Source organism: Colobus angolensis, unplaced genomic scaffold (assembly GCF_000951035.1).
Source record: "Colobus angolensis palliatus isolate OR3802 unplaced genomic scaffold, Cang.pa_1.0 Scaffold19, whole genome shotgun sequence".
NCBI classification, from domain to species: Eukaryota; Metazoa; Chordata; class Mammalia; order Primates; family Cercopithecidae; genus Colobus; species Colobus angolensis.
Window position 1 is genome coordinate 3724713 of NW_012115043.1, and position 15425 is coordinate 3740137.

The 15425-nt window shown below is 42.1% G+C and overlaps 1 protein-coding gene across 3 annotated transcripts in view; it reads right to left on the minus strand.

The window, feature by feature from the left end:
• Positions 1–15425, minus strand: part of IQCH (IQ motif containing H) — a 265552-nt gene that overhangs the window by 87465 nt on the left and 162662 nt on the right. For all 3 annotated transcript variants that reach the window (XM_011940351.1, XM_011940352.1, XM_011940350.1), the window contains one exon: positions 913–1033. In XM_011940351.1, the coding sequence (XP_011795741.1) occupies positions 913–1033 (121 nt within the window). The remainder of the gene's footprint in view (positions 1–912; positions 1034–15425) is intronic.

Below are 15425 nucleotides of genomic sequence, written 5' to 3' on the forward strand. Positions count from 1 at the left end.
GTCTCGGCCTCCCAAAGTGCTGGGATTACAGGCTTGAGCCACCGCGCCCGGCCAATATTATCTTATCATAATTGATTATTGCTGAGATTAGTATTATCACTTGATAGCAGTGGGAAGATGCCTTCTGTGGCCTGCTATACTAACCCTCTCTTCTTGTGCATGTGGGTAAGCATATAATATGTCTTGCACTGCAACCTCCTAGAGAGTGAGGGCCGTTGCATGGGTGTGCCTCTGTGTAGCACCCTCACAGGGACCTCTGAGATGTTAGACAGGCATCATTCACTCATTCATTCCCTCAACCACCCAATGTTGTTAGGAAATGAGGATGAAGTAGGAGGAGGAGGATGAAAGGAATGGAGGCTCGCTTTGTTCCTGGACTCCAGCAAACTCTTGTTTGGAAATGCTATATTCAGAACTGGAAGTGAGACCATTTCTGCTCTCTTAGAAAACAGGAGGAGAAACTAACACTTATTAAAGACGATTTTATGTAAGGTTCTGTGGTAGAAACTTTCATATCTGTATTTCATTGAATCCACCCAATGACCCTGTAAGGTAAATAAGTGAGGAAACCAGGCCTTGGTGGGTTTAAGAATCTTGCTCAAAGTCATGGATGGGGTCCAGACCCAGGTAATCTGATTCCAAAGCCCACTTCTCAGGAGAAGTTTGTGGTGTAAAAACAGGCCCAGAATCTTGAGCTTCCCATGCCATGCTTGGCATGCTAGGTTCCTATTTACTTAAGAGGCTGGGTGTAACATAAATATTTAGGCAACATTTGAAAAAGAAAACCATAGGAGCACTTTTCTAAACCAACACAGGAGATGCAAAGTATTGAAATTGGCCCCAGTTGACCCAAAACTAGAATCCAAGGTTGTATAGACTAATCTTCAATAGAAACTTTACAGTCTTATTTACCTTGACTGAGAAACGTTTGGAGGAATTTCCTCCACGTCGGGAACCGTTTCTCATTGACTGGCTGTGCGTGCTGTGCTAAAATGCCCGCCAGCTCCTCGGAGATCTTCACCAAAGCTGGCTCCTGCAGAAACAAATTAAATAGAACCACAAGCAATTTTACTACAGAAATGAAAACTGCTTGTGGAGTGATTAAAAACCAGGCCTCCAACAGGCAAAAAAAATGTGGTTACTGTTTACCCAGAGTCAGAAAGCCATTTTGAAAATGTTCTCTCTTTTTTCAGCCATTTCAGTTTTCATATTTCAAAAGTGATTTGGCCTCCCTAAAATCTCTTCATTGTTCCTGTTGTCTCTGAAAGGCACCCTTCTCTCTGGGCATCAGGAAGCCAAGTTTCAGACCCACTGCAGCTGGCAGCCTGACCAGCAGAGTGTCCTTGGGCAATATTTTTTCTCACTCTGGGCCTCAGTTTCCTTTTATATAAAATGTGGAGTTAATTGTTTTTTTTTTTGTTTTTGTTTTTTCTTTTTTTTTTTTTTGAGACGGAGTTTCACTCTTGTTGCCCAGGCTGGAGTGCAATGGCACAATCTTGGCTTACCGCAACCTCCGCCTCCCGGGTTCAAGTGATTCTCCCGTCTCAGCCTCCCCGGTAGCTGGGATTACAGGCATGCACCACCATGCCCAGCTAATTTTGTATTTTTAGTAGAGACGGGGTTTCTCCATGCTGGTCAGGCTGGTCTCAAACTCCCGACCTCAGGTGATCCGCCTGCCTCGGCCTCCCAAAGTGCTGGGATTACAGGCGTGAGCCATCGCGCCCAGCCTAATTTTGTATTTTTAGTAGACGGGGTTTCACCATGTTGGTCATACTGATCTCGAACTCCTGACCTCAGGTGATCCACCCACCTCAGCCTCCCAAAGTGTTGGGATTATAGGCGTGAGCCACCGCACCCAGCCACCTCCATATATATTTTTAATTTTTCTTTTAAATTTTTTGAGACAGGGCCTTGCTCTGTCACCCAGGCTAGAGTACAGTAGTATGATCATAGCTCACTGCAGCCTCAGTCTCTTGGGCTCAAATGATCCTCCTGCCTTGGCCTCCCAATTGGCTGGGACTACGTGTACATACCACCATGCATGGCTAATTAAAAAATATATTTGTAGAGATGAGTCTGTGTTGTCCAGGCTGGTATCAAACTCCTGGTCTCAAGCAGTCCTTCTCCCTCAGCCTCCTAAAGTGCTGGGATTACAGCTATGAGCTACAGTGTCCAGTCATCTTCCATCTCTTTAATCTGTGCCATTTTCCCCTTGTTGGTGGATGTCTGCATCCTACAACTTCATCATCAAAGCCTTAAACTACGGCTGAAGCTGTAAAGGTGGGATTTTAGGTAGGGATGGGTTGGAAGAGTTAGGTGGGAAGGAGTATTGGAGCTAGCCTCAGTTTGCCTGAAATCCCCCCTAGGTCACAGTCTCATCTGCCTGGATGTGAGGCTGGCCCCATACCATCTGTAAAACAACCCAAAGACTAAAGAGCCTCCTGTCAAAATGAAATCAGTAAGGAATCCTCTAATGAATAAAAAGTCTGGCTTTTGATATAAAAAGCCTTGGTTTGCCAGGACAATTTTTTTTAGATGTCCTAAGTTGCAATACTCTTCCTCTTAGACTATCTAAACTTTTTCAAATAAAAGCCACCTCTTCAGATATTATTTCTGCCAGAAGTGAGGCAGGGTACTGGCCCAAAACTCACATGACAGACACTATTCATATTCAAAATAAGGAGCACTGACAAGAGAAACTCAGATTTACTTTAGGTTGCGGGGGAACTTCTGAATCTGAGTGATGGTGCAGTAATTTGGAGGGATCAGCTTTGGGTGTGGGATTGGAATATCAGAAATCACACACACTTATTTCCAATTTCCCTACCATTAAAAAGTGATTGTCCTCTATGCACTGCCTGCCCCAACTCCTTGGAACAGCTGGTTGATTCTAGGTCCAGTGCCCACTGACAAACCACAGTAGAAGACTAAACATCTGACACTATGCTCTCAGCAGGTTCAAAAAATCTGAATAACTTCCGAAATATCCAGAAAATCTTGGTGGGAGGGTTTCATTAGTTAGCTTAGTAAGTGCTTGACATACAAAACAGAACCTCCCTGAAAGGCAGAGAGTGCCCTGGCTCACACTCAGCTCAGGACGACTCCCTGCAGAGTAGGAGGAGGTCTGTTAAGAAGGGCTGGGGAAGCACTCATGCAGAGAGCTCTGTCTTGTGATGCAGAAGCAAGGAAACTGCTGTCAAAGCAATGGGCCTTTTCCCTCTTCATATCCTATACACTGTGCACATTTTCTCTGATCTTTACTGTGAATTACCTGATCGCCCCAAAGCCCTGCATTTAAATTATAAACAAGCATGCGAAATGCACAGCTCCAGCAACTTGGACTCCTTTGTTCTTTCTCTGAACAGTCCCCAAAATCCATCTTTCTTTTGTTTTACACTTGTTTTAGTTAAAACCATTCCATTTTATCTCTGATTCATGAAGTGCCCCAAAGCTGGGACAATGAAACACAGCGTTAGAATCCCACTCTTCTCTGGAAAATGGAATGGCAAGGAAAGGAAGTCTCACAGCCCAGGCCCTTTGTCAGAAAAGTGGGAATTTCTTTGTTCTGCCTTGATTAAATGACTTTTTCTGCCCTACTGCTGGGGAACGTGAAATCATCTACCAGTTACACACTATGTGGTCATTCATACCAAGACAGTCCAAAGAGAATTTCGTTCACTCATCTATACAGCAAAAATTACAGAATGTCAGGCATTTTAAGCAACTGGACTAGACAAAAAGTGTTTATAAATATATAATTTTTTTTTTTTTTTTTGGTGTTGGGGAGAGAGGGAGAAAAGGCAGTGAAGGAGTAGATAAAAGCCCTGCCACGTAAATCTTGAAAGATGTCCTTCAGCTTAAGGATCAAGTCCAAACTCCTCAACACAACAGATGAGGAAGGTCCTCTGTGATATGGCCTCTGACTCCTAATGTGGCCTCACTTTCCTGCCCAGCTCCCAGTCTCCCCCTAAACTGCCCTCCTCTGCCTTCCTTCTTCCTCTTCCTCCCCTTGCTGACTCCTCCTCATCCTTCCTGAGGTGGTTCCAGCCACATCTCCTCCAGGAAGCCTTCTCTCCCACCCTAGTTGGGAGAGAAGGCTTTCTCCCTGCTCTCCAGCTCTCTCCGGGCTGCTTAATGGCATGGGCATTGGCTTTGAGGTCAGTCTCCCAGTCCCTAGCACAGGGAACACTAAATGTCTGTAGAATGAGTCACAATGCTGATAAACATAGGATGTAGTCCTTAAAGCTGAAGTTACAGAATAAGATAAAATGTGAAACCTCTCAATGGGCTCCTCCTTGCTGCTTAGGAAGCAGCTGGAGGGAAGGCTGCTTAAGAACCACAGACTCTTCCTGGGCGGACTTTATGGGATTCCCTGCCTCTGAAGGGCATCGGGAAGATAAATGAGGTCGCATTTATGAAGTGTCACCTCAGATGCAACATACTATGTGAGGGCCAATAAGTAACTCATCAGCCTGCTGCTTGTGTGTGGCATCTGGACACTGTGCCAGGCTTCTGCCAAGGCCTCTGCTCACAAAGCCAGCCATTCTGCTTTGATGCTTGGAGTTTTCACTGTGCACAAAGCCACAGTAAGGGGGTAAATTTCCTAGAGGAAAGTCAGCTGCTGGAATCTGGAGGAGTAATCGTGTCCCACCATGAGAGGTACACAGCTGAAGGCACTGGCGGGGTGACATTCAATAGGGATGCTGGGGCACACAGAGGCAGCTGGGGGCCATGATTCATTCTCTAAGAAAAAGGCATGCAGAGGAATAATGCGAGGTAAGAGGAGAGGGGGTATTAACTGTTTAATTTATTTCTTTATTTTGAAAGTGTCTGATGGGAAAAACAAGGATTATACTAAGAATGGCCTCAGCACCAATGAAAATTGTCTTCCCATCCCTACAAAACAAACCAAAAAAATACAGCAGGACCTGCAGCTCATATATTCAAGTAAGGTCAGAAAAATGACATTCTTGGTGAAAGCTTCATTTTATTTTATCCCCCCAACAAAACAACCCTTTACAGTCTGGTTTCTGCTGGTACTCAGAAGCTTCTTGTGAACTGGTGGGTTAGGCGAGAGTTCAAATCCAGGAGCAAAGGACTCCATCGCAGCAGTGGTTTAACAAGCTAAGAACACCCTTTTCCCAAGAAGCAACAAGGTCCCAACGGCCACAAAGGGTCTATCGACGTCAGATGCAAGCTCTCAGTTTTTGGGGGGCTTTCTGCTCTCTAGTTTTTATCATTTTGCATAGTTCAAACATAATGCCACAACTTTAAGGGCAGATGCTGGTAAGGGAAGATCTGTAGCTCTTCAAGTTTATTCTGTTCAAAACAAACTTATGTACACATACACACACACACACACACACACCCCTTCCATAACAGACACTCCAATTCATGTGAATCATTAGAATAGTATTTGTAAAATACTTTCTCTTGTCACAGGTTCACATTCATGATCTCATTCAGTCCTTTCAGCAACACTCTGTGATAGCCACTACCATGTTATTCCTCTTGCTTTAAAATGGGAAGCTGAGGGACTTTGAAGAGGCTTGTGTAAGATCACTCAGTGAGTTGTAATGTTCAACAAATGATTAAAGACAGAAAATAAGAGAGTTAGGGGAACCATTTCTAGCTTGCCTTCTTCTTCCCTTTTCTACTTTCCCAAAGTGTATATATATTGAGTATCTGTTATAAGCCAGCAACAGGGGCACATCTTTATCTTAAAAACTTGTGAAATGAGGCCGGGCATGGTGGCTCATGCCTGTAATCCCAGCACTTTGGGTGGGCGAATCACTTGAGGTCAGGAGTTCACGACCAGCTTGACTAGCATGGTGAAACCCTGTCTCTACCAAAAATACAAAAATTAGCTGGGCATGGTGGTGGGCACCTGTAATCCCAGCTATTTGGGAGGCTGAGGCAGGAGAATTGCTTGAATCCGGGAGGCAGAGGTTGCAGTAAATTGAGATCACATCATTGCACTCCAGCCTGGGCAACAAGGGCAAAACTGTCTCTAAAACAAACAAACAAACAAACAAAAAACTTTATGAAATGAGTGGTTAGGAAGTTTTTTTGCTTTGCATTGAGTAATTGAGTAACACCAAGGTGACAGACGATGGACGACCACATCAGTGTTTCAGAGAGTCTGTTATCCATTTTGAACAGATCATATAGAGCTAATGACTTGGGGAGTGTGGAAAGAAAAATATATACCTTGTAGGTAATAAACAAGTGCTAGAAAAAAAATACACTTTTGAAAAAAGTCAGAATTCCAGATTTTCATTCCATCATGATTGCACTGGCTCTGGGAATGCAAGTAGTTGCTAGTTTTGTGGGGCTGATAGCTCTAGGGTAATTCCCATCAGAAGAAACTTCAGCCCCATCTTTGCCACTGCACAGGCTTGCCTCCACTTTTTCCAGTGCTCACATTTACCTCTCAGAGTGCATAAACAATTGTCAGGACCTTGGAAGGTTCCAAGACATCTACAGAAGGCATGGGGCTCCACCAGCCTAGCTGATGCACCCCAGAGATCCTTGTCTACCAAGTATGTACCTTGCCTCTTGCTCTCTCTTTTTCTATCAAGAAAGTGTAAATTTGAAGGAAGAGATGTCTGAATGAATGAGATTCAGGATATCTTAGGGGAAGCCAGTAAACTATCCACTGCACTCAATGACTAAAGCTACTTCAAACTCTAGCGTTAGCTTCCCCAACCAAGTAAATTCCAAGAGTGCCTCTCTCTGTGTGTGTGTATTACACACACATACACACATACAGACACACATTGTTGTAACTGGGTCATGTGCCAATCTGCAGTGGTGAATTAATAACTTTTTGGTTAATCACCTCAAATCTCCCATATCAGACACTGATGGCGTTCAAAAGAAAATCAAGGGACCTGCCTACATGGTTCTGCTTTCTAGATGCTTCTGACATCCCTACATGGAGGCCTAGAGAGTGAAAAGGGCAAGACAATGACCTGAAAAAGTAAGCAAGACTGTCAGTGTTAAAATGAGCCATGTGGACTATCTAGGACAAATGCCTCATGTCACAGAAGAGGGAACGAGGGCTTCTCCAGTCACACTGGGAGGCCGCAGGTGCTCTCTGGCTGCCTCTGACTCCTGAGTGAGTGCTCCCCACTGGCCTTGCTGCCTCTTCAGAGTGTCAAGTGTGAAGCACCATGAAAGGTGCTCAGGATTTGAATCAGCTAGTGGTACACAGATTGAGAAGGGAGGGGTTCCACATTTGAGGGTGAATTTAGAAGGGCTGCCTCCCTATGCACAGGATACATTTTAGTCACTTTTTAGGCTTTATTAAAAGTCTAAAAGCTTTTAATGATTAACAGCTCACCATGTGGTAGGCATGTGCAGGGTGGTTTACATTTATTATCTCAGCCAATCTCTGAGGTAGATATTGTCATCCCCTCTTCATGTCACACTGCCATAAAGTAGCAAAACTGGGATTCAAACCCAATTGCTACCAGTGTGCCATGGTGCAGTGGAATCTGTGTTGGTAACTGCCATCAAGGCACAAGTACTCAGTCTGGGCTGGATTCCATCATCCACAGGTGATGCTAAGTCAGTGCTGTCAAATGTATGAAAATATGGTAGCATGGGCCTTTGTCACTGGCTGCCCAGCATCTATGTCCCCTCTTTCAGGGTAATATTCCAAACTTCTTTCAGGACCAATCCGTTCCCCATGCCTAACTATGTGAGTTGATTGAGAGTGCTGCCCCCCAACTCAGCGGCAAGGATTGGTCCTGTTGAGCAAAGCACATCCTGGCTACAGTGATTGGTTCAGGACGGGCACATGACCCAATTAGACCAATCAAATATTAGGAAGCACTTCCTGGGGCCTTCTGAGAAAGCAGCTTTATGGTCTTCTGAGAATGCTACCAGATGAGATGTTCTCTCTTCCTATCGCCTTGAGCAGGGACGAACTGCAGGAGCTACTGGCAGCCATCTTGTAACCCTAAGGATGGCCAGCCTTAGAATGGAGCACAGTGTAGAGGAAAGTGGAAAGTAACTGGGTCCTTGGTGACATCATTGAGCCTTGTCTGAAGCCAGACCAATGTTTGGATTTTTAGTTACCTGAGATAATAAATTCTCTTTATTTTTAAGACCATTTTGGGTTGGGTTTTCTGTTACTTGAAACTTAAAACATTTTAAACTGATGCAAATGGGTGAACTAAACTGTGTATCCACAATCCATGATGGGTGTTTTCAGCCAGCAAATGCTCTGACCACTGTGTGCATTGGTAACTTTCATTCTGCAATCAGCAGTGGAGTTTCCACTCATTCCTTTCCATCCAGATTATTAGAAATAGTCCCTCTTTAGAGTGCAAAAATATGCTGAGAGGATGAAGAAAAAATGAAAATGTCTTTGGCAAGTCATAAACTACTTCCCACACCTACTTAAAGTTTAAGGACTGCTTTAATACTCCATGTTTAATTGTTAATTGAGAATTTAAAAATCAAAAATGCCAACTTTGCCTTCGATGAGATGGAAAATTATGCTGCTGTAGAAGGTAACATAATGTAAAACAGCCAACATTACCAAGGCACACAAATGTTTTTGGTATGTAAAATTGCTTTGTAAAATATTTGCTCCATCTGCTGAAAGCGGCAAAGACAATTTTCCCTTGATAGCTAATGGCCCATTTCGGCTGTGTGGCAAGTGATTCGCTGCGGTGGCGGCTCTCATTAAACAGAATGGTGAAAATGCGGTATATAATTCCATACTTATGTAGCATTATCCACTCGCTGCTTCTCGAGGAGTCTGTCCCTCATTATCTAGGCCTCCACCTTGCACCAACATGCAGGCCTAGCAGTTGATTTGACTCGAGAAGCGTTTTGTCCAACTGAGGCACATATGTTGTGCCTCCATTCCAAAGCTCAGCGCAACTGCTCTGCCCCCGACCACACACACTAGAGAGGTTCATTCCCTTTCAACTTTCCAGCACTTAAACTGCTGTTTCTTTTTTCTCCTCACCACAGGGGGCTGTGGTTTTCTTTCTAGGCTCACCCTGTGCGCGCTGCATGCTGGGGGTTTCAATAGATAAAGATTAAATGCTTCTTGAAATTCGTAATTGAACTTTGCACATACACAAAGGCAGGAAAATTTTTCCCCGGGACAAAATTGCCATCATCAAAACCCTGACAAGCCCCGTCCTTGGTTCATGGTGTACGTGAGGGCCTGCAATCCTTTTCTTTCAGGGAGTTGTTTACACTACTCCCGGAATTACTTCGACATCTGCTAAAGGAACAATTAAAGATAAATAATCCAGGGTGGTTTACAAAAAGAAGAATATGTTCATGGTTGGGAAATGATATTAAAAAGTAGTTACAGCAGCAAGTGACTGGTGTTTTAAAAATATTTTTAACATTGGAAAATGGTTTTAAGGAAGTTATATTAAAATATAAGAGTGACATCAAGTAAATACACATGCCTGTTCTAAAGATCATGCAATATTTTAAAGCAGAAACCATGTGTTTTTAAAATCAGCCATAAGTGGAAGTAGCCATAATTATCATTACTGGTAATGGAGTCTTTCTTTCCAGTTAGAGAAATATCGCTGGTTGAGAAAATTGCATATGTTGATGAAAGCTCTTTAATTGAAAATTAAAAACAAAAGGAAACACATGTGCCCTTTGGATTTGATTTTTCATTCAAGTAGTGGGGAAGAGGAGTGAGTCTGTGGAATGAAATGAGAAACTATCGGGAGAATTTATATTTTAGTTTTATGCAAAAGGAATGGGCAAGCAGTGACCTTTCTTTATCAGAGTGAAGAGCTGCGCCTTCTTTGATATTTCCACACATACAGATGCATACACTTGAGGCAGATGTAGTAGCATTATAGATTGACCATGCTTGTTAAAATACCAGGATGGTAAATCAGTGAATTCCAAAGTCAGAATTTTTGTTGGATCTGGCACAGTGACAGGAAAGTCTGAGCCTTCTCAAGGGCATCCCTGTCTCACCGAGGGGCACCAAGGACAGACGACCAGAAGCAAATGGCGCAGTCACCGTCAGAGGAGAGGAAAACTCATTCTGAAACCATTCCAAATGCCCATGCCTGTTCTGTGGTTTTCAGCAAAGCAGACCTTTCCAAAAGACCTCCAACGGGGACTTCCTGGATGTGAGAACACTAACCAATTCTCGTTCCTCTCATCTTTTGCTTTATTCCTTCCTTCCACGCTGTTATTGCGAAAAACTGGCAGTTAAATTCAATTGATTCAAAGTATTCGGGATCCATATGGCCGCCAACCCTGGAGCTGAAGCGGCGATAGCGCCTCACTGCTGTTTTCAAGCATTTGCCTCTCCTCCAGTCCCCAGATGGTGGGAGTAGCATTTAAACCTCCTTTTCTCTGCCTTGTACAATAGACCTTGGCACCATTTCAACTGTTTACTCCGGTAATTAACAGCTCTGATACCACAACAATTACAACTCCTACACTCTCACCACAATAATGCTATGAATTAGTGAGAGCTAATGGCTGGAAGGTAGAGTGTTTCCAGACTGTGAGATCTGTGCATTTTTAGAATAAAATAAAAGGTACAAACAGCACGCTTGCAGTAGACAATGATTACCTAGTAATTAGTTTACACAAAGCTTCCTATTTAATGGCAAAACGCTGTAATTAACGTGTGACAGAAAATCAAAGGGTACTTTGTAAGCATATGAAAAATTAACACTGCAGGCCCATAGCTTTATGTACTGATTAGAAGCATATTAAATCAATAGGACACACAAACCAACAGCTTGTGTAACTGATTATTATAGGTCCTCAGAAGGGGTACCCTGGCTTTCATTTCACTTGGGGAGGCAATTTTCCTTCTCCTGTCATCTTCCTCAGGCACAGAGACACACCTCAAACTCAACCCTGGCAGCTTCATGAAAATACCCACTGAACTGGAAGAAAACATTCTAAGTCATTCTCGGCGATAAAGACAAATATGTAAATGATTAAGACTTTCCAATGATTGTGGTGACGTGCTGCTACACTAATTAGAAAATACACCAACTGGAACCAGAAAAGAAAGCCACTGGGTTGCAATCTTTTGGTCAGAATAGTCTCTACTTTGTCAAGCCTCTTTATTCAACTCAGAAAGTTCAAATAAATTGAACGGTTTTATATTTCTACATGAGAAGAAAGCAGGCTGCTATGAAGACTTATTCTTTCCAAGGCACTGTCTGGGTAAAGCATAGGCTGGGAACAACTGGATCAACCAACATTCTGTATCTTCAACAGCCACAACCCCATATAATGATGGCTAATGGACGTAGACAGCAATAGCTTGGAAGCCTACCAGAGCCTAAAGAACCTTCTAAATCACCAAAGAAAGATTAAGTTGTATGTACTTACTCAATGTTACCTGTATTTTGTTGTAAGACAATTTTATGGTAATAATAATAACAATAATAATAGGTAGCATTTCTTAAAGTCTTATTATGTGCTAAGCACACTGCTCGCCAATTCACAGAATTCTCTCATTTACTTGTCACCACTTCCCCATGAGACAGGTACTAATCTCTCTTTACAGATAGAGAAAGGGAGACTTGGAGAGCTGAAGTAATTTGCCTATGGTTATCCCCCAGGAAGCATGGGAGTCTAACCTAGGTGTCCCTGGCTATGGTACCCCAGGAAGTCAAACTACCTCTTAGCTACCCTGAATGACTAGCCTGTTCCATCACTCATTCTGCTTACAAGGCAGTTTATTATGTCAACCTGGAATAGGAGACTAAAAAAATTCAAACAAAAACAAAATATTTGGTTGCTTATTTTTTTAAAAACAGGGTGTTTCTGCTTTTAGAGATAGGAGTCTTGTTCTGTCACCCAAGCTGGAGAGTGGTGGTGCAATCATGGCTCATTGCAGACTCAAACTCCTGGGCTTGAGTGATCCTCTTTCTTCAGGCTCCTAAGTAGCTGGAACTACAGGCACACAGCTAATTTTTAAATTTTTTGTAGAGATAGGGTCTTACTATATTGCCCAGGCTGGTCTTGAACTCTTGGCCTCAAGCCAACTCCTACCTCGACCTTCCAAAGTGTTGGGATTACAGAATATTACAGGAATGACCGATTGCACTGGGCTAAAAACCAGGGTTTTAAATGCTTACGATATTTTTAATGCTACATCTGATTGTGAAGGTGGGCTACTCCAAGCTTTTTGGGAATTTACAGGCTCACTAAAATGATCACGATAGTGTATTAAATTGAGAACGGCATTGAAAATCTGTCATTCCCATGAACAATCAAAGGGTGATGTCTAAAATTATCTTTCATCACCCACGCACATAACCAGGTATGTGAGGCAGTTGGGTTGCAAGAGCTGAATCTAGAAACTCCCAGGCAGGGCTCCTCCTCTCCAGCTCTGAGGTGTGTATATTGATGGCCCCCTACACCTCCCAGTTTGCCAGCTCTTCTGTTATCTAGGAAAGGGAAGAAATTTGAGAGCAGTGGCCTCTGTGTTCCAGGAATATTTGTGTTTCCCACAAATCTCTGGAAAGCAGAAAACTTGCCACAAGGGCAGCACACGGTATGAGTCACAAAGGCAAAGACCTGCGGGAGAACACTTCTCCAGGACTTTCAAATAAGAACATCTTTCCTAAATGTACTTGGCTCAGTGTGACAAACGCACTGGGCTAGCAGCAGTCAGATGTGGGTTAAAAGCAAGGCACAATCATTTATTAGCTATAAATTTGGGCAAGTCACTTCTTAAGAATAAGTTTCTTCATCTGTAAACAGAATAGTAATACCTTCCTTATACCTTAAATTGGTGTGGAAGTAAATGAGTAAAAACCTCAGAGTTTTTCTGAGTTTAAATGAGACAATTCAGGTAATGTGCTTAGCACAATACCTGGTACCCAGTAGGTACTCTGCAGTATTTATTGATGATGATGATGATGATCACAACAACAAAGAAATACAAGGAAATGTCAACACCTTAACAGTGTATTCATAGATCTACAAAATGTTTAATTTCAGTGTTCTGGCAACCACTAAATACATAAAGATAATCTAAGAAGTCAAGATTTTAGCACATAAAAATAAATATAAAAACAAGTGAACAATAATCATTTATATGTAGTTTCATGACTAGAAAAAAGAATAACCTAGATTTTTTTCTTAACCTAGAAAATCTAGATTAAAAAATATAAAAATCTTGTGCTTTTGATATAAAACACAAATAATAAGGACATGAGAAAAGAATATCCCTTGCTAGTAATGAAATAATAGCAACGAGAAGCTGGATTTTTAGATCTAAAATAAAAGTGCAAATAGTTCATAATATCTCTGATGGTAAGGTTGTGATAAAACTAGTATGATTATTCTCTGCTAGGTGCTTTGGAAATTGGTACTATCTTCTTAGGAATATGGCAATATGAAACAAAAGCCATAAAATATTCTACTCCTGGGTCCTTCTCTTAGGGAAGTAACTCAACAGAAGCAAAAAGAGGTATATACAAAAACCAAATATAAAAACAAACAAATCTTTCCTCCCTCCTTCCTCCCCCCGCCAAAAAATGAAAGCTGGAAACAGCCTAAATTTCCAGCTTAGTTGAATTGTTTAATATATTAGAATTCATCAATATGAGAGAATATTATGCACCTATTAATTGTGAAGACTATGTATAAACATGGAGAATATTTAAGATCTGATGTTTAACTAGCATATACACTATTATTGTAGCTATGAGAAAGAAATACTGCATATTTAGAAATCCATACACAAAAACGAAAACAACTATGTTTGGGGAAATGATTTTGTACTTATTTGGTTAAATATTTTTAAAATCTTGTTATATTTAAACTTTTCTAAAAATGATGTGATTACAAGCAGTGGCTCTTTGGGATGACCTAATAAATACCTACTAAATTCTACACGGGACAACGAGCTCTGCCATCCTGCAGTGGCTCCTATGACCTAGTTCCAGGGCCATTCTGAATGGACAGAGGTCTTCACAATGGAGGTGGAGATGCAGAGAGTTCTATGCCATGAAATGGTTAATGATTCTCTTTTGTAATTGTATTTTCTGTTTGTGCCTTAGTTCTCAAAGGAGGCAAAACAACTGTAGTTTATTCTACCTTTTCTAGGCATAGTTCTTCTCTTACCTTTGTGATCCCTAAATTAATATCAAATGTCTAATTAGTTTTTTTCCTCCATTGGTGATCCCCAAATTAATATCAAATGTCAAACAAAGTAAACCAAAGTACAAATAAAGGTAAAACTGCTCTTGCAAAGGGCTAAAATAGCAATGTTTACTAGAAGCATTCAAGAGCCAGTTCAATTTCCTTTTTCTCATTAAGTGGTAAAATAGTAATGCCAAGACCACATCCCAGAATCTCCAGGGTAACAGAGGCCCAATGAAGGGCTGCACAGAGAAACTTGAAAGTGAACTGGCTTAGTTCTCTACACACAGAAATTGTTCTACAAAGATCTCTTGCAAAGCAGTGTCACCAGTAGCATCACTGCCACTAAGCCAATGACCCAGGAATTGAGGAAAGGAAAACACCCATAAAGAAAAAAACAGTAAAAAGCCACAAGGACTGGTACCCACAGTAAACATCTGCCTGGGTCTCCCTAGACTGTCTTAGGTGAGTTTACCCAGGAATGTTTCTCTCCTACATGTTTGCCTTCCTTTGTTTAAGCCTTTATTCCTCCTAAATGAAAATAAATACCCCCGACTGGGGAACGGGGAGTTTGGAGTGTGTGCAAGAGTGTGGATTCATTAAAACTTAACGAGCAGAGTACTTAAGTGAATGAGTTTACTGGAACTTGTTGGGGGAAGTAGGTTTTGTTAGCTGCTAAGATGAAGAGAATAGGCTTGGGACCAAGTCACCAAGAAAAAATGACAGAGTTGTGTTCTGTTTCCATTTTGGCTATCATGTAACATTCTGCTTTTCCTAAAAATCACCTACATATCTCTACTGATTTTTTTTTAACGGTGACTACAACTTTTCAGCATCTGCTGACTTCAGGACTATTTTAATTCTCAACTATAACCAGCCAGATAACTCTGGTTCCAAATTACATAGTGAAAAAAGAGATGACTCTTTTTTTTTGAGACAGTGTCTCACTCTGTTGCCCAGGCTGGAGTGCAGTGGCGTGATCTTGGCTCACTGCAACCTCCGTCTCCCAGGTTCAAGCAATTCTCCTGCCTCAGCCTCCTGAGTAGCTGGGACTACAGGTGTGCACCACCACCACCGACTAATTTTTTTGTATTTTTAGTAGAGACGTTTCACTATCTTGGCCAGGCTGGCCTTGAACTCCTGACCTCAGGTGATCCATCCATCTTGGCCTCCCAGAGTGCTAGGATTACAGGCATGAGCCACCACGCCTAGCCAAATGATCCTTCCTTTTTTTTTTTTCTTTTTTTTTTTTTGAGACAGAGTCTCGCTCTGTCGCCCAGGCTGGAGTGCAGTGGCGC